The sequence below is a fragment of the Cyprinodon tularosa genome, unplaced genomic scaffold, assembly GCF_016077235.1.
Source record: "Cyprinodon tularosa strain WSP-4 unplaced genomic scaffold, ASM1607723v1 ctg373, whole genome shotgun sequence".
Classification (NCBI taxonomy): Eukaryota; Metazoa; Chordata; class Actinopteri; order Cyprinodontiformes; family Cyprinodontidae; genus Cyprinodon; species Cyprinodon tularosa.
The window spans coordinates 501,177-521,114 of NW_024039089.1; the positions used below are offsets into that span (position 1 = coordinate 501,177).

A 19,938-nucleotide genomic window follows, 5' to 3' on the forward strand; every position below is an offset into this window, starting at 1 on the left:
CATCAATGATGGGGAAAGAAATCTCTCAAGAAAACCTTCGTCATCATCTAAAGACATGTGCTGCCGAAGCATGCGGTCGAAAGCTGCCTCCTCGTGTTTGATAATCCGGTATAAAATAATCCACGGCACGACTGAGAAGAAGTATGGCTCCTTTGGATCGTCTGAAGTACTCATGCTGAGATCAATCAGCTGCAGGGTAAAACAGGTCAGAGTGAAGCCGCTTGTTTATGAATCAGGTGTTAATGTGCTGCCTTCTCTGTTTCAAACCTGGATGAGGTTGTTGGCTAGTCGAGCCATGCTTGAGAAGTGAGGGATTTTGCTCAGAAGGTCCGGCTCCTTGCTGAAGCAGATTTCGATGCCATCCAGCAGCTTTCTTATGGTGCTGACCCACTCTTCCTTGGTAGGAGCGGATCCTCCAGGGGCCGAGTTGAGCTGCTGCAGAGCTTCATTCAAAGCCAGCTCGCTGCATTCCAGGCACTGCTGGTAGTTCTGCAGCTTCAACAGGGAGTTCTGGAGAAAAGAGTGAGCAGAGGTGAACAAAACGCAAACACATCAGGGTTATAGAGCAGCAGCTTCTTTCCTCCAAAGGTAATCTGAACACCTAGGATGATATAGCGTCAGTTTTTAACAATATCAGAGCTTAGGGCAACAAAGAGAGAGAGAGTGAGAGAGAAACAGCTACAGAAAAAAATTCACACTTCCATCTTCCTCCGCTTATCCGGGATCGGGTCACGGGGGCAGCAGCTTAAGAAGGGAGGCCCAGACTTCCCTCTCCCCAGCCACTTCTTCTAGCCCCTCAGGAGGAACCCCAAGGCGTTCCCAGGCCAGCCGAGAAACATGGTCTCTCCAGCGTGTCCTGGGCCTCCTCCCGGTGGGACGTGCCCAGAACACCTCACCAGGGAGGCGTCCAGGAGGCATCCTAACCAGATGCCCGAGCCACCTCAACTGGCTCCTCTCGACGTGGAGAAGCAGCGGCTCTACTCCGAGTCCCTCCCGGATGACCGAGCTTCTCACCCTATCTCTAAGGGAGAGCCCAGCCACCCTAAAAAAATTCACACACATTACTTCAAAATAAACTACAGGATGAATTTAAGGGAGGTTTTTTTTAGAAATGGAAAGAGCAATAAAAACAAAAAAAAAACCCAAAGGAAGGAAGGAAGGAAGGAATTGACAGACAGATAGATGAAGCGGTGGGTAGATGGATGAAGTGATAAAAGGATGGAGGGACAAAAGACTGGAAGATGGATGGACCAACTGACAGTAGAACGCATGGATGAATCGAGGATTGATGGACGGATGCGCTTAGATGAAGGAACAAAAGACAAAAAGCTAGAAAAAGACTTTTTTTGTATTTCCATTTTCATTCCAAATTGTTCTGTCCTTTAAGATTAATTCAATCTGCAGACAGTCTAATAATCCTGGATCCGTTAAGCCGGGCCTACACTGTGCGATTTTCCAGTAGTGCGAGAATCTTTCGATCGGCCCGACTTTCAGCCTGATCGTGCGTCGTGAGTCGTGTAGTGTACAGATGTTAATGAGGGGAAATCGACTAGGGATGCACGATATTGGGATTTTGGCCGATATCCGATATGCCGATATTTTAAAACTCATGCAGCCGATAACTGATATCGATACCGATGTTAAAGCTGGACGAAAATAAGTAGTCATTGAAAATAGCAGTTTTGTTATCCATTTCTGACACTTTGAAAAATAATATACTCAAATATATTTTCATATGCTGATATCAAATTGATTTTTAAAAACGCGGTATCGATCTATTTTACTTTCAAAATCTGGTGAAATTTCATCGTTCTGTTACAAACTCTTGTGATATTTTGCAAATTCTTGTGAGATTTTGTTAGTAAAATAGATCGATACCGCGTCAATATATCAACATATAAAAATTTTGTGAATTTTCGGGGGATTTCGTAGCATAACGATGACATATAGCAATATTTCATTAGTAAAAGAGATTGATATGGTGTTTTTAAATGGCAATATATCAGCATATGAAGATATTGTGATATTTTAATGTATCAATATTTTTAAGTTTTTATGTCTGTAAAAAAGAAGTTTTTAGAGGAAGAAGAAGAAGTAGTTTTTTTTTGTTTTTTTTTAGACTTTAGAAACTCAGAAGCTGATCAAATATCGGGTTCAATATCGTGGTTTTTAGTCGTACAGTGTGAGCGGTAGCTGCGTGCAATGGCTAAAAAAAAAAAATCTACAAAAAAAAAAATTTGCACAGTGTATGCCCGGCTTTAGAGACGCTGAATGATGCGCCTGCTTTGTAAATCTATGCAGAAACTTTCCCTGAGGAGACTGCAGTGGAGAAAGAGCTTCACAGCGCTGCCAACCTGCAGTAACTTGAGCTGGGCGGGACGCTCCGGGGTGGAGCTCACAAACTCCAGAGCTTTGCTCCTGCTTTCATAGTTAAGAGTGGGTTGGAGCAGGCGAACAACAGACTCAAAGTCTGCAGCCTCAAAGAGACGCTGGATCTCCTCTAAAGACTGACAGCGCTCCAACGACTTCAGCCTCTTGTCGATCTGCAGACAGGATGAGAGAAAACGCCATTAAACGCCTTAAATCCATCATCCTAAAAGACACGGTTTGTTTATTGCAGATTAGACAGTGAGAAATAATCCAGCTGAGTGTTTTACTGACCTCCTCTACAGAGATGGCTGCATCTACTCTGAGGTTTGGCAGGTTGATGGTATAATGTTTCCCCTCAGCCGTCTTTGGCTTGCTCTGCAGCAGGCCTATACATACATCATAGCTCTCGAGGGCTAACTCCATATCTCCCTGTCAGAGACAAAAGCAAAGCAGCATCAAATGACAGCTCCAGGTAAACTGTGTGAGAAAGACTCATGAGAAACACCAGGTAATTTACCTGCAGAGACAGGAAGCGAGCTTTCAGCCAGTAGACTCGCACCATGACATCTAACCAATCACTCTCAAACAGGTCCCTCTGGGAAGAGCCGAGGGCCAGGACCAACAGGTCGCCCTGGAAGTGTTGCCCGGGGAATTCAGCGTCCGACAGTTCACTGCTCGTTCCTGAACTATTTCTCCTCATTCCACCTGGATGAGATTTAATTAACGGTAAAAACCGACCCATTCAAACCACCGGAGAGAAACTGTGCTGATATTTGTGCAAAAAACATCTCTACGTCACTCCCAAGTTTATTTTTATTTTTTTTATTCATTTCAGGCAAAGAAACATTTAGTCTATGCCAGTTCTTCAATTTAAACATATGAGTCATATTATAAGTAACAAAAAAAAAAAACAACAAACAAAAAAAACAGGAGTGGGATGAAGAAAACCTACATATACACATATATAGAAACATATACAAACTAGGGGTGGAGTGGTTCACAAAATCCACAGTTTGGTTCGGTTCACGCTTTCGTGGTCGCGGTTTTCGGTTCGGTATATGTTGATTGTTAGCCTGACATGTTGGTCATTTTGCTGTTAGCATAAACAAAACGTGTTGCACAATGCTTGCACACTGTTGCACTTTTATCCCCAACTTTCTTTCCGCCGTCATCGTAGGTCACTCTAAATGCAAAGTGGTCCCATACAGCAGACCTATAAAGTGCTGCTGGCGCGTCTTCCAACTCCTGTTCTTTCCCACTCGCCATACCCACACAATTCTCCACAACAACAGATTTTTTTCTGCTACACCCAGCTAAGCTGCTTCGCTTCTTCTTCTTGTTTACTACTGGTGGTTGGCTTTGGTCGCAGTACCGCCACCTTCTGCACTGGAGTGTAAACGCTTCGCCTATGAGAAAAAGGAGCAGCGCATGAACCGAACGCAACACAAGCGAATCGAACCGAGACAGTCGAACCGAACGGTTCGGACGGTTTTCATAAACCGTTCCATCCCTAATACATATATATACATACATACATACATACATACATACATATAGACATATTATCCGGAAGGAAAACTCATATTATAGAATACGTATATTACTGTTAGACCTAGATTTTAAAGGGAAAGTCTGTTCACATTCAGAATACAAACTTCTAAAAGTACTTTAAATATGAAATGATTACATACTGTTCAATAAATTATGTTTTTAATTAAGAGACATCCATGTTTGTCAAAGAACACTACTGCCAAGTCCTAGTGCTGTATCTGGTGTTTGTCACAACTCACTATTATCTGTAACGGCAACGACCAGTGCACTATGTGAAGCAGAGATGCATGTTTTTTCTGTTCATCATGTTCGATGGCAAATCCTCCCTCTTTAAATTGGCAATTCCAAGATGTACCCGTCCGTGGAGGATCAGAAATCAGAAACTTGAAATATCTCATTGTTTTTTCATTTTTACCCAATGTATTCCAGCATCCAGCTGCCATGCACGTGGACATTGTCAGTTTCACTATAGCTCTGGTGAATTTCAATGGTGAAGTCCTCTGGAAATCTTCAATAATTGTTGTTGATTGCAGATGTGTCTAGTAGTTCCCATTAATTTTGCTTGTAAAGCGGAGAGAATGGCGCTAGGCTTACCGCACCGTGACGTCACTGCTAGAAAGATGGCAGGAGGCAGGGGTTACTATATTTGGGCAAAAAATGGCCGCTCCCAGACTCTGTGATCGCGACGAAAATTATAGTTGTTTTTTTGGGGTTTTTTTTACCGATTAACGCTTAATTCATTAAATCACTACAAACGTATTAGTTTTAGGTATAAATAACGACCCATTGATTATTCCTTGCTGATCGGACTTTTTCTTTAAAAATCTGAGCAGATATGCAACAATTAAAACCTCCCAGAATGCCTCAATAAACAATGCATAAAGAAAAATTATAAATGTAGACGTTTGGTCTAAATTAGGGATGCACGATATTGGGATTTTGGCCGATATCCGATATGTTAAAACTCATGTAGCCGATAACCGATATCGATACCGATGTTAAAGCTGGACAAAAATAAGTAGTCATTGAAAATTGCAGTTTTGTTATCCATTTCTGACACTTTGAAAAATAATATACTTAAATATATTTTCATATGCTGATATCAAATTGATTTTTAAAAACGCGGTATCGATCTATTTTACTTTCAAAATCTGGTGAAATTTCATCGTTCTGTTACAAACTCTTGTGATATTTTGCAAATTCTTGTGAGATTTTGTTAGTAAAATAGATCGATACCGCGTCAATATATCAACATATAAAAATTTCGTGAATTTTCAGGGGATTTCGTAGCATAACGATGACATATAGCAATATTTAATTAGTAAAAGAGATTGATATGGTGTTTTTCAATGGCAATATATCAGCATATGAAGATATTGGGATATTTTAATGTATCAATATTTTTTCCCTCGTCTTTAGAAGTTTTTAAGTCTGTAAAAAAGAAGTTTTGGAGGAAGAAGAAGAAGTAGTATTTTATTTTTTTTTAGACTTTAGAAACTCAGAAGCTGATCAAATATCGGGTTAAATATCGGTGGGGTGGCCGATGTCCGATATTCAGTTTTAAGGCCGATACAGGCCGATACCGATAGGGGGCCGATTATATCGTGCATCCCTAGTCTAAATGTTAAGTTTAGCTCTTTAAAATCTGCTCTAACTTACCGATCTTTCCTTTGCTGTGTAACCACTGCTCCAGCTGCAGCTCCATACAGGCTAAGCTCATCGCCAGCATCTCCTAAAGAAAAACGAGCAGAAATGGAGTTATTGTTTTAAGCTGCCTGGAAGGCGAGTTTGATTTCATTTTTAAACACTTCTCGAAAAGAGAAAGAAGAAAGTCCGGATGTGATGATCTCCCTCTCATTTTTTCTGGAGGGGGAAGCCTCTCAGAAAAAAAGATAAAGACGGATTCTTTTGTTAGCCTGAAAAGGGAAAAGTTATTTTTTTTCTTTACCCTGATGTGCCGGTTGCTGCAGTCCCTGAGCAGGGGGTTGGGCAGGCCCATGCTGTGTTTCCTCCAGGTCTGATAGACCTCCAGCACCACGGCGGTCAGCCCCCGCGGCCACTCCTCCATGAACTTCTGACCGACTGCCTTCAGATAGCGCATCATCAGATCCAGGATTCCTCCATTGGTCATATTGCTGAGCAAGAAGTTGTGAACATCTTGTTGCTCTAAAAGAAACATTTCTTTTGTTAACATGTTTCAATAAAGAGCCAGCCTACACTTGACAGAGCTATGATGACGATGTACCAGATTCCATCAGTTCAACCGAGTCGGCTGGTAAGCAGCTTCCATGATAGGGCTGAACGTCATCCTTCCCATCAGGCTGCGTCTCTGGATTCCCCAGGCTCTCATCATCGTTATCCGGATCAAACTTCTTTAACCTAAAACCAACCAAAAGACAAGGTTTAAAACAAAAGATTTAATTTCTATTTTATGGGTAAGCTTCAGGCCAACCTACCTGGAAGGTAAATATTTAAAAAGAAGCTCCTGAAAATCAACCTTCTCCTCCTTCTTGCATTTCGTGTTTCGGACGCGCGCCGAGCGGCGTTTGGCCGTCTCGCCGCTGTCCTCCACCGCGCGTTTTCTTTTTGGAGCCTTCTTCGCCTTGTCTGCCAGGGATAGCTCCATGCCTGCGGCTGTGGACGTAATGGGACAATAAAAACATTTAGAAATAACGAAAGCATGCACCTTTTTAAGAAAAACCTCCTGTCTTTCACAACAAACTCCAAGAAAAATATGATGGGAAAAAAATATGAAAAGGTTTCATTCAAAATCATTAAATAGTATTAAAAAAATGTAATTTCCCAAAGAAATAGTAAAACTAGAACTAACCAGCAGGGGGAGCTGTAGTAGTGACCTCCACAGTAGTCTGGCCCAGGGTAAGCTGAGGCTGAGAGGCAGGCTGGGGGGCGGCTGCAGGCTCACTGAAGGCTACCGGTGGAAGAGAGGAGCTGGGGCTGCTCAGCACGGCGGTCAGACCCATACTGACAGGGCTGCTGGGCTGAGGAAGGTTTTGAGGGAAGCTGGGGTCACGGTACGCCGACAAGTCAATTCTGCGGCCCAGGCTGGGCCGTGGAGGCTCACAGGTGGTCTGATGTTTGTACATCGCTAGAAGGCTTTCACCAACATGCTTCCATCTGGGGTCCAACAAATAAAAAAATAAAGAGGTTGATCTATGATCAGTATTTTAAAATCCACTGCTAACACCTCAATTTGCACCTTAAACAAACCGTGCAAACATTAAATAAACTGGACTGTAAGAAAAAGAGTTGGATGAAAAAGCGTTGTAGGAATCCAACATGAGGACTAACGAGAAGCGGTGGATAGGCTTGATCAGGACGAGGTCCGGTTTGGGTTCGGAGTGGGAGAGAGCCTGCCTTCGCCTCCTGATCTCCAGAGCCTCCTCGATGATGGATCGCCGCTCCTCCTCGTCAACCTCCACATAATGAATGGACACGTCGCTGCAAGAATCCACAGGAAAATACAGGCAAGCTTTCAGAACGGTGCAAACTCACTGGAAAAAAAATCCAAATCTGAATAAGTCATTCTTTCTTAAAATAAGTGATTTTTTTCTTGGATTAAGGAGGTAAAAGAGACATTTTACGAACGGAACAAGACAATTTACACTTAAAATAAGAAAACTCAATTGCATTGTCTTATTTCAAGTGCATATTATCTAATTATCTTATTTCAAGATTAAAAACACTCATTCCATTGGCCAACTATAGCATTTACCTACTCAAAATAAGGATAAATAACACTAAATTATAGAAAAGTTTTACTTATTTCTAGATGGTTTTTCCAGTGCTCAGAGCAGCAGCTTCTTTTGGTTCAGTTAAATAAAAGAGCAGACAGTGAAGTGCCTTTACCACTTTGTAAACATTTGCATGGTGTCCCTCTTCAAACAAGGCTGTTCCTTAAAGATCTTTTCCTTTAACACCAGGCCTTTAGTGTAGCAGTGGTCTTTCTCCAGGGCTTTGGCAATAAAGTATAAACAATCTGCAAAAAAAGTAGAAAACACCTTAAGTTATGTTTTGAAAGACTCCAAGGCAGGATTTGTGTGAACTTTTCATTCTATGTGAAGGAATACAAAGACAAAAATGATCCCAATTGTGGTCACATTTCATTAAATATGAGTCTGACTACTACTACCGTATTTTCACGACTATAAGGCGCATATAAACGCCATGAGAACGTTAAAGGGGGAAGTGTGGGCGTGGATTGTGTATAAAAGAACAGGTATGTGTTTTATGCAGAACGTTGTTGTCTTAACAACCCTGAAAATGGCAAAGAGACACGCCTATGAAGCACAGTTTAAACTGAAGGCCATCAGCTACGCAGAGGAACATGGAAATCGAGCAGCTGTGAGGGAATTCAAGATTAATGCATCGATGGTTCGCAAGTGGAGGAAGATGGAAAACGAACTCAGACAGGTGAAGAAGACGCAGCTAAGGCGAGGTGGCCTCGCCTTATGTTACATTTGCGTGTTGTGCTTGGCTGCCACGCAAATGGACAGAAACTGCCGCCTATGGTGATTTTTAAGGGAAAGACTTTGCCTAAAGAGACTTTTCCAGCTGGAGTCGTTGTTAAGGCAAATGAAAAGGGTTGAATAGATGAGGAGATGATGAAAGAGTGGCTGAGGGAGGTGTATGTGAGGAGACCAGGTGGTTTTTTCCACGCATCACCATCGCAGTTAATCTGTGACTCCATGCGTGCCCATCTCACAGCTGATGTGAAAAACATGGTGAAACAAATAAACGCTGTTCTTGCTGTTATCCCGGGGGGTCTGACAAAGGAACTTCAAACGCTCGACATCGGTGTGAACCGGCCGTTCAAAGTAAGGCTGCGAGCGGCGTGGGAGCGATGGATGACAGACGGAGACCACAGTTTCACGAAAAATGGAAGGCGGCGCCGGGCAAGTTACGCCACAGTTTGCGGATGGATTGTAGATGCTTGGACTAACGTTTCTGCTGGCTCTGTTGTTCAAGCTTTCGCAAAAGCCGGCATTATTTCCAAGGAGCCGCCCGGCACGGAAAGTGACTCTGACAGTGAAGAAGGGGAAATTGGCATGTCTGATTTAGCGCAGCTGTTTAATTCAGAAACAGAGGATGATGACTTTGATGGGTTTGATTAATACTTTGTAATAAATAAATGAATAAAGCACAAACATACTCAGTTTTGCTCCTGCTCTATTTTTAAATACGCAGTAGAGGTATTTATACATAGTAGAGGACATGTACCGGTGTATAAAACCCGCGCACTATAGTCCGGTGCGCCTTATGTGTGTGTTAAATACAGAAATGGCACACATAACTGAGACTGCGCCTTTTAGTACGGTGCGCCTTATGGTCGTGAAAATACGGTACTACTGCCACTGACTCCTTAGGTGGCAGTAGTACGCTTAAAAGAGAGACGGCATCCATCCCACTTTGGATGGTGCAGCTCTTCTTTCTAGGAATCTGGCCACATTTATTAGTCCTCCAAAACCCTGACCACCCAGGGTGCAGACCAGGAAGCAGAGTTGTAGTTTAACACACATCTCTGCAGCTTCTCTACTGTTACCCACTCTTTACTCCATCCAGACAGTGTCTTGCCCACGACCAAAATCTAATAAATTAGCAAAGATTCCCAAAGGAGTAAATCATGATAATCTAATTAAAATCAAAATAACTCCAATTGGGGAAAAAGTTAAAACAATTAAATGCGGTCTGTTTAACATAAGATCGCTTTCCTCTAAAAGTCTACTAGTTAATGACTTGATTTGTGATAATCACATTGACTTGTTTTGCCTTACAGAAACCTGGCTGCAGCAAGAGGATTATGTGAGCATAAATGAGGCAACTCCTTCAAGCTATTTAAATTTTCACATCCCCAGAAGTTCTGGGCGAGGAGGAGGAGTAGCAACAATCTTCCAGTCTGACTTACTGATTACTCCAAAAACAGTTAATACCTACAACTCTTTTGAACATTTAACCCTTAATTTCCCTGATCCAAATTTCAAGGCAAGAAAACCTCTTCTTTTTGTAACTTTGTATCGTCCACCAGGTCCTTACTCTGAATTTTTAGATGAGTTTTCAGAGTTCCTTTCTGATTTGGTATTAAATACTGACAGGGTCATCATAGTGGGAGATTTTAACATCCATGCTGACATTGAAGGCGATAGCTTAAGAGCAGCCTTTAATGCTATCTTAGACACTATTGGCTTTGTTCAAAATGTGAATAGTCCCACGCATTCTCATCTTCATACTTTGGATCTTGTGCTGACATACGGCATAGAATGTGAAGAAATAACAGTATTTCCTCACAACCCTGTCCTCTCTGACCACTTTCTAATAACCTTCAGGATTACTTTAACAGAGTTCTCCTCCCCCAAAAGAAGGTTCAATTTTAGTAGATCTTTATCAGATAGTGCAGTTATAAATTTTAAAGAATCTGCTTCACTTTCTCTCTCCTCTGTGTCACTGAGCAGTGCTGCAGAGTGCAAAAGTTTAGCTTATTCCCCTTCACAGGTTGATGATTTTGTTGATGGGGTTGCTAGTTCTCTGCGTATTGCCTTAGACAACGCAGCTCCTTTGAAAATGAAAACCGTTAAAAATAGAAAGCTTGCTCCTTGGTTTAATGCAGAGCTGCGTACTTTGAAGCAAAATGCTAGGAAACTGGAGAGAAAATATCGCTCCACAGGCCTGCGAGAGTCCTTCCTAGTCTGGAAAAATGGTTTACTGCTGTATAAGAGGACCCTTTGTAAAGCAAGAGCAGCATACTTCTCCTCATTAATAGAGGAGAATAAGAATAATCCTAGATTTCTTTTTAATACAGTTGCCAAACTCACCCAGAGCCATAGCTCTGTTGAACCGTCCATTCCACCTGCTCTTAGCAGCAATGACTTTATGGGATTCTTTATAAATAAGATTGATCTTATTAAAAATAAGATCATAAGCACTCCTCTATCCGCGATTGTACCTGAGGTAGTCATGGAATCTGAACTGGGTTTAGACTGCTTTGATCCAGTTGAACTCTCTGAATTAGCAAAATTATTGTCTTCATCTAAGCCTTCAACTTGTATGTTAGATCCAGTTCCAACCAGGTTATTTAAGGAGGTATTCCCTTTGATCTCCTCCTCCATTTTAGATGTGATTAATCTATCTCTGTTACAGGGATATGTACCTAAAGCTTTTAAGGTTGCTGTAATTAAACCTCTGCTTAAGAAACCGTCTCTTGACCCAGATGACTTGGTCAATTATAGACCTATATCCAATCTTCCTTTCTTATCCAAAATTCTTGAGAAAGTAGTTGCCAAACAAGTTTGCGATCACTTCCACCATAATGAACTTTTTGAAGAGTTTCAGTCTGGCTTTAGAGCTCATCATAGCACTGAAACAGCTCTGGTGAAAGTCACTAATGATATTCTCATGGCCTCAGATAATGGACTTGTATCTGTGCTCGTCCTGTTGGATCTTAGTGCTGCATTTGATACAGTTGACCATAATATTCTTTTAGAAAGACTTGAATATTTTGTTGGAATTAAAGGAACAGCACTAGACTGGTTTAAATCTTATCTATCTGATCGAATTCAGTTTGTTCATGTTAATGATAGATCTTCAACACGCTCAAAGGTTACCTGTGGAGTACCACAGGGATCAGTGCTAGGACCAATTCTCTTTACTTTATACATGCTCCCAATTGGTAGAATTATTAGACAGCATGGGATTAATTTCCACTGTTATGCTGATGATACCCAGCTATATCTGTCTATAAATCCAGATGAAGCTAACCCATTACATAGATTACAGGCATGTCTTGAAGACATAAAAACCTGGATGACTCTTAACTTTCTGCTTCTGAATGCAGACAAAACAGAAGTTATAGTCTTTGGACCAGAGTCTCTGAAAAAGAAACTGATTAGCCAGTCACTTCATTTGGATGGGATTAAACTGATTTCAGATAATAAAGTAAAAAATCTTGGTGTTGTTTTTGATCAGGACCTGTCATTTAAATCCCACATCAAAGAGGTTTCTAGAATTTCCTTCTTTCATCTGAGGAACATTGCAAAAATTAGAAATATCCTGTCCAGGGGTGATGCTGAGAAACTAGTCCATGCATTTGTTACTTCAAGGCTGGACTATTGTAATTCTTTACTATCAGGAAGTCCACAAACTGTAGTTAAAAGCCTTCAGCTGATCCAAAATGCTGCAGCCAGAGTTCTAATGAAAATTAAAAAGAGAGATCATATCTCGCCTATCCTGGCTTCTCTTCATTGGCTTCCTGTTAAATCAAGAATAGAATTTAAAATCCTCCTTCTCACATATAAAGCCTTAAATGGCCAAGCTCCATCTTATATCAGAGATCTGATTGTTCCTTATGTTCCTAACAGAGCACTTCGCTCTCAATCTGCAGGTTTACTAGTGGTTCCTAGAATTTCTAAAAGTAGAATGGGAGGCAGATCTTTTAGTTATCAGGCTCCTCTCCTGTGGAACCAACTACCAGTTTTAGTCCGTGAGGCAGACACCCTGTCTACTTTTAAGGCTAGGCTTAAAACTTTCCTTTTTGATAAAGCTTATAGTTAGAGTGGCTCAGGTTATCCTGAGCTATCTCTATAGTTATGCTGCTATAGGCTTAGACTTTTGGAGGACATAGGGACCCCCATTTCATCATTCTGCTTCATTCTCTCTCTGTTCTCCTATTCTGCAGAATCTGTTAGTTCAATCTCTAACCTTCTGCTCTCTCTGCTTTTCCTCAGAGTAGCTTTGCCTCGTCTGTTCCTGTTTGGCTGTGACGTCATCCTGGAAAGAAACATCAGCTGTGCTGCTTCTATCAACACCCTTGTTTATAGATGTTGGAGATCGGCCTGTTTTCCAGTGTGGTCCTGTTTCTCTGACCGTGACTGAGTGGATGTGCTTTCTTCGTCCTCTGGCATGGGAGCTGCCTTGGAGCTCGTCTGCCTGGCTGTGTGTTTCCTGGACGGGGCCGCCTTTTACAGCTGCTTTTTGTATCTCTGCTTCTGTCTCCTTGAACCCCAGTCGGCCTCGGCAGATGGCCGCTCACACTGAGCCTGGTTCTGCTGGAGGTTTCTTCCTGTTAAAAGGGAGTTTTTCCTCTCCACTGTCGCTACAAGCATGCTTAGTGTGGGGGATTGTATTTGAGTCAATGAGTCAATGCAATCAACTGGTTTTCCTTAGATAGAAAACTTTGTATCAATTTGATCTGGTTGAACTGTAAAGTGCCTTGAGATGACATGTGTTGTGAATTTGGCGCTATATAAATAAACTGAATTGAATTGAATTGAATTGAATTAAAGGGGATTTGCCAAAACAGAGAGAGTGGAGAGAGAGAATTGCAGCTGGTGGAGTGAATTTTGTTTCATTATAGTTGCAAGCAAAGAACAGGTAAAAGGGAATTTGAGAAAAAAAGTAATCCCCTCATCAAAAAAAGGTTTCTAGAGTACGACAGAGTATTGGGGCCATATATCTCATCAATTATGAGTAACTTCCAAAAATCTTCAATAGACACTTAAAGGAATAGTACACCCAAAACATGATTAGCCTTCATTTTCTACTCACCCCCATGCTGAACAACACTCTGGAGTACTTTTTTGATATCTCAAATGCATCTGGAGATCTGGGAGGCTCCTTGCTGTCTGCTGACATTCAATCCAATGTATTCCAAGTGTCCTGAGTGGGTAGCATCCAGAATTTACTCGAAACGAAGTCATTTAGAATGTTTTTAGAGCATAAACAGTAGTGTATAGGATTTCCTAAAAGCGCGTCCACGACGCTACGGAAACCGCGGCAGACCAAACCAGCGCATTCAGCTCGGCAAAGAACTCATGCTCTTCCTCAACACTGAAGTCCTCAGACATTTTTCTTTCGTTGTTTCTTTCTTTGCACAGGTAAACAGCACATTTCTTCTTCTACGCTTGCATTATTGGCAGAGCAGACGCTGAATGCGCACTTTCATCTGGTTTGGTCTGCCGCAGTTTCCGTAGACTCGTGAACGCGCTTTTAGGAAATCCTATACACTACTGTTTATGCTCTAAAAACATTCTAAATGACTTTGTTTCGGGTAAATTCTGGATGCTACCCACTCAGGACACTTGGAATACATTGGACGAGCAGTATGGAGGAATATTGACACGTTTTTTGTGGACTTTTATGGACCTTTCTGCCTCGGGCGCCATAGACCTCCATTATTTGAATGTCAGCAGACAGCAAGAAGCCTCCCAGATCTCCAGATGCATTTGAGATATCAAAAAAGTACTCCAGAGTGTTGTTCAGCATGGGGGTGAGTAGAAAATGAAGGCTAATCATGTTTTGGGTGTACTATTCCTTTAAAGGAGGGAGGCTCAATATATCACCTGATCTAATGGCTGCTGACTACCTCAGCATGCATGAAGGCATCAGCTGAAGCCAAAACAAGAAAGAAACGCTAATATCATTAGAGCTACCAGCTGGATGATGCATCAGTTTATCTCTAAAGGCGGATTTATACTCAGTAACCAGGTCGTCTGCATGTGTGTCGCCGTGAATGCAAATGAGCCTCCGCCCCTTCCTCAGACACTCTGCTGCACCTCTCCAATTTTAGGTGAGCGCAGACAGTGCTGCAGACAGGAGGCCTCTGATTGGTCAAATCTACATCCGCTTTACTCATGCGTATATCCTGTTTGGTACCTTTTTAAATTGGGACGCTTTTTCCACCTGGATCCCTGCTCTTTTTTGCCCTCATGTCCCTCCATTGTCGCACAAACTTGCCCCCACTTCCTCACCGCCTCGGCCGTATCTAGACCCACAGCTGGTTCCTGATTGTCCCTCTTGAGTTGTGGTGTGGAATAACATAGCTCAGACTACGCTTCTATATTGGGCATCAATCAAAAACTGCGTCACACTGCTGCAGGACAATAAGTCCTTAAGATAAGTAGAAATCTTTGGACATAAGTGATTAAACTGTGTTGGTTTTAGTTTACAGCAGTTTTTTTAAGGTCTAAAGCAGCACATGGAGGCTGACCTGCAGAAACTCCAACAGGGAGAAAATATATCACTATACTAAGAAATATTTTCAATTACTAAACATTAATTTCTATAATACTGCAATTAAATCTCACCCAGTTCTAAAGCAGATTAAAGGCTTTGACTGAACTTAAACCCAGAATCAGCCCGACCTGGTATCAATCCTGTGTGACTCAAACGGAGCCGAGCTCCTGATGCTAAGCGTTACGTACACGTGTAATCGCTGAGGGTGTACAGGATGGTGATGAGGTTGTCCAGGCACGGCCAGTGATCCGGGTTGCAGTTCAGGCCTTCCTCAAACGCGTGACGAGCAAGAGGGATGCGCACCAGCCGCACGGCCACCTGCCCGATTTTATACCACATGTTCACATCGGTGGAGTCCAACATGACGGCCTGAAGGCAAAAATTAAAACACATACAGTTTATACCAGTAAAAATTCCAGCAAAGCAGGTTCATCTCCAGAAGACACAAAACCAGGAATATTTTTTACCTCCAAATAAAACTCCATCGCTTTCTCCAAGTCGTCGCGCGACGCCGCCATGCTAGCCAGGTTTTTAAAGGTGGAGTATTTTAGCATCAGCCCAGGATGCTTCAGACCCACTCTCTGATCCTCTGAGGGCATGGCCTAAAATATCAAACAGCAGAGATGAAGCGCAGTGAGGCAGCAGCCCCGCCTCACAACGACAGACCGGAAACTCCTCACACCCCGGGTTACAACCGAACACACAACCAGGAACCTCCGCCATTTAATACCACGCCATTTGGTGGGAAAGACGGCACAATAGGGAAGTGGAAAGAAAATTATGCATCATTTCCCAAATAAAATGCACTGCTTTAAGAAGCCATGTTATTGATATATAGTTATAAATTAGCAATTGAATAACATCAATTATTCATAAGATTAATCCTTAAAGAAACGCTTTCAGAAAATTAACATTTATAAATAGAAAATTATAAATAAAAAAATGAAAATGTTGTGTCTTAATCATGTTATTCTCTCAGCAAACGGCCTGTTTTAGAGTTTATGTAACATTATTTGGGTCACATTTCAGCCTCAGAGCCCAAGAATAACTCAAACTCTCCAACAATAAATATAACCATTTATTTTAATAGAACTAAATTAGTTTTCTATAATCTTTTTTGCTGCTGTAAACATCAGAATTTCCCCTTTGTGGGACAATAAAGGGATTTTCAATTCTATTCTATTATTGCTTTTAAAATCTAAACCCTTAAAAGAAGCTTTATGAGAGAAGATGTCCAGCTAGTACTGAACACAACATAAACAGCAGATCTACACTTGAAAAAATATCTAGAAATAAGTAAAAATGTCTTAAATTAAGTGTATTTACCCTTAATTTTAGTTGGTAAATGAGGTATTTTGCCAATGGAGTGAGTATTTTTGCTCTTAAAATAAGATAATAGGATAAGATGCACTTGAAATAAGACAATGAAGTTGTGTCTTCTTATTTTAAATCTAAATTGTCTTGTTCCATTGGCAAAAATTCTCTTTCACCTCCTCAATCCAAGAACAAATGCACTTATTTTAAGAAAAAAATGACTTATCTAGATTTCCATTTTTTCCTGTGATATTATATAAGTGACGGTGATTCTGAACCGCAGCATCAGATCTTTAGCAATCGAGTGACTGATTTACCTCTTTGAGCAGCGGCGTTTTAAGCAGCTCATGGTAGGCCTTGGCAGACTCCTCGAACCTGTCATGTTTCTGCAGATCCAAAGCTTTATGATACAAAGCAAAAGCCTCGGCTTCCTGCGGAGGCAGAATGAAAGTTAAAAGGCATGAACTCGCTTCCATCTAAAGAAATGCCTGGAAATGCTGCCCAGCATCAATCAGCCTGTACCTGAGCCTCCTTCGTCTGACTTTTGCTGCTCCTCAGCGGGTCCTGGGACTCATCGGCGGCTGCCGAAGCAGCATTTAGAGCGGCAATCCGAATCTGGAATGATTCAAAAACCATTAACTCAGGCAATACTGAATTAAATACATAAAGAACGTATTATTCTCCTTAGCTTACCATTTTAATATCTTTGAAGCAGCTTCTCTCTGCCTTTATGGTTGGTGATCTCTAGCTGGCTCTGCAGGATAGAGAATATGATCCAGCATGAATCAGAAGTTTGCACAGACTCATCAATGATCTTAGCGGGATATTGATAAAAAAATGCATTTGAACAGCTCTTTTTCCAGGATGAAACAAGCAATGGGTTCCATTTTTAAATCACAAAGTTATCGATTATATATGATGCCTTTTAAATGAATAAAATAAAAGGGAACACCTAAAGGCTGAGAATCAATGTGCTGCAAAGTTGGTGAAAATTAAATAAGGCGTTGTCCTCCACCCTTAGCCTGGATGCCATTCCGAACTTAGTCCCGCCCACAACGTTTGAGGTCGGGAAGTTCGGTCTGGCATTGCTCAATAGTAGCGGGAGTATGCTCGCACAATATCTGGCGGGCCAATCAAATTGTCAGGGCGGGCTTTAAACGATGATGGACAGATGATCAACAGTAACGTAATCAACCACGTGACCAAAGCGCGCTTGGGTGACAACAACAATGGCTGCCGCTGGAGAGTTGAGGTGAGTAGATTCTGCTATTAGGTCTGTTCTAGAAGATATCGACAGCAAATTAATTTTAAAAGAGGAACAGAGAAACGCGATCAAGGCTCATCTTCTTATTCTAGGTGTGCAACTGCACGCTTTGATTTTTGTTGACAACAACTATGCCTGGCTTAACATACGTCACGCACGCCGTTGCTCTTATTGGTTGTAGGTCTATCCAATTGAGTGCAGAGGCATTTTTTTTCCCTGGTTCGTTCGAAACACGCCCCATAATCACAGCTCTATGGAGCAGCATCAGACTCATATTCTGACTAGAATTGAGTAGGACTACGTCAGGCTAGGGATTAGGCTTAGGGATTTATTTCTGCCTTTTCTTGTTTCAGCATATTTTAAATCAAACCTTAAAGTAGTGATAGAATGAAGGACAGACAGACAGACAGACAGACAGACAGACAGAAAGAAAGAAGAACGATAAATCAATACTCTTGCAGACGTGTCAATGCATCGGATCGCTGGCTGTTGTATTGGTGCATCGATACAAAACGATTATTAATCACACCCCTAGTGAATTGTAAAGTGCCCCGAGATAACATGTGTTGTAAATTGGCTCCATAGAAATAAACTAAATTGAAATTAACCAAAAAAAACTAATTTGTTGATAAGTCAGGGGTCATTAAAATCACTAGCAATTTTTATACATTAACATGTTGTTAATTAGAGATTTTTTTTCTTTTTAACTATTAAAAACAGTCACACTTAATGCTATGCTTGTGACTGCCTTCAAATCAAAATTATTGAATGTTTACTATAATAGTTTTTTTGACAACAACTAATTTGCCTTTATTTGAGAAGGCGTTCTCTAGGTTTGTTAAATGGCCTGCTTGTCAAATATAATAAACATTGCTGTAAATGGAGAGGTTCTACTCCATGTTTTCATATTTTTCTTAACCAATTTAAATTTTCTTACACCTCATTGAAACATTTGAAATCTCAAGAAAGTAACTGCCAGTATTTCTACTTTTCTTTAGTCTTAAACCTTGCTCTATATTTATTAATTGGCCTTATTAATATTTTATTTAATTTTTTTCCTAATGTTTCTACCTCAGTCTTTGTACACTATTGGTTTGTTATAGTAATAAAGTGAAAAAAAGAAGAACAGTCTCACTCATGCTAGTTCACTATTTGTTGTTTTTATTCATCATTTTAACTGCCTCTGTTAGTCTCCGAGTCCGAGAAATAAGATACACAAACATAAACTGCAGTTTAAAAACATAAACAGCAGTAAAAAGCAGGAGGATGCTAACTTTAGCTAACTGCTCCTCCAACCAGCCTGTTAGCCGAATAACACCGCGGGTCGGAACCCAAAGGAACTATGGGTAATTAATTCATTACTGCTCATTAGCTCAGACTACATGACTTTTATTTATATCATATAAAGCTCTACCTTTGTTCTAAATTCGCTATTTGTTCAGAAACAAATCATGTTAGCTAGCATTAGCTTTAGTCTCAGAGCAACCACCTTTTTTTTTTCCTAACCTCTGTAACTTACCCTCCATCACCTTCCAGGCCACAGCTTCGGATTACGGATGCCTCAGTGGGACTTAAAACTCTGATGGGGTAGCGATTAAAGCTCAGACATAAATTAAGAAATTCAATTTGTTGATCATCCTTTGTTGCTGTTAAGTCATTGACCAGAGACGTTTGCAGCAGGAGAAGACGTTTGCTACCCGCCAATTAGTAAACCGCTCCCTCATTGGTCCAGACATCTGGGTGTATGCAGGCGACCAATGACGTGCTTCAATACAAGTGAAGCGACATAAACAACAGGAAAGCGGGTCCGCACCATTTGTCAGCCGGTACGGCGGATTGCTATGGTTCGTTTAGAAACCGTGATAGTTGACACATAAAGCAGGAAAAGAAGTTTTCTTAGCTGTCTCTTTTTAATTATTTAAATTTTTTTGTTCTGATTTTTATTATATAAATTTTTTTATTGTAAAATGAACAAAGACTAAACTCGTGAGTCGTGAGAATCCAGAGTGTAATAGAGGAAGCAACCAGGAGTGTGAAAAAATAAAAGCAAATATAATGACATAAACCTTATTTAAAAAAACATGCTGCTGTCATTTTGCACATCTTTGATGTTGCTGCTATTTTCAAATATCCACGACTGTAAAAATGTCCATAGCTGGACATTGGTTATTTATTCTCAAGGTGCACAGTTTTATATTGTTAAAACACTTGACAGTATTTTATTGTTTATTTTTTTACTATTCCCTATTATGTTATTCTCATACATTTTTCTAAGGTCCACATTTGTGTGAGCACATTGTGGGACAATAACGACATTTTCTATTCTATTTTATTCTATTCTATTAAAGTAAAAGAAAGATATAAGTAAATCTAAACCATGTATGTATATAAAATATATCTGCAAAATCTCAAATGTT

The 19,938-nt window shown here is 40.9% G+C and overlaps 1 protein-coding gene across 1 annotated transcript in view; it reads right to left on the bottom strand.

Moving 5' to 3' along the window:
* The window catches only part of cabin1 (calcineurin binding protein 1), a 76,777-nt gene extending 57,561 nt beyond the window's left edge, over positions 1-19,216 (bottom strand). Inside the window, exons 1-18 of the mRNA XM_038296626.1 lie at positions 19,041-19,216; positions 16,951-17,011; positions 16,780-16,872; positions 16,575-16,688; positions 15,411-15,545; positions 15,132-15,312; positions 7,789-7,918; positions 7,231-7,380; positions 6,752-7,056; positions 6,378-6,555; positions 6,167-6,300; positions 5,870-6,087; positions 5,581-5,653; positions 2,888-3,075; positions 2,662-2,799; positions 2,355-2,543; positions 268-510; positions 36-189 (exon numbers count right to left, since the gene is read on the bottom strand). Of these exons, the coding sequence (XP_038152554.1) occupies positions 36-189; positions 268-510; positions 2,355-2,543; positions 2,662-2,799; positions 2,888-3,075; positions 5,581-5,653; positions 5,870-6,087; positions 6,167-6,300; positions 6,378-6,555; positions 6,752-7,056; positions 7,231-7,380; positions 7,789-7,918; positions 15,132-15,312; positions 15,411-15,545; positions 16,575-16,688; positions 16,780-16,872; positions 16,951-16,953 (2,626 nt within the window). The 5' untranslated portion in view covers positions 16,954-17,011; positions 19,041-19,216. The remainder of the gene's footprint in view (positions 1-35; positions 190-267; positions 511-2,354; positions 2,544-2,661; positions 2,800-2,887; positions 3,076-5,580; positions 5,654-5,869; positions 6,088-6,166; positions 6,301-6,377; positions 6,556-6,751; positions 7,057-7,230; positions 7,381-7,788; positions 7,919-15,131; positions 15,313-15,410; positions 15,546-16,574; positions 16,689-16,779; positions 16,873-16,950; positions 17,012-19,040) is intronic.
* Positions 19,217-19,938: the final 722 nt, after the last annotated feature.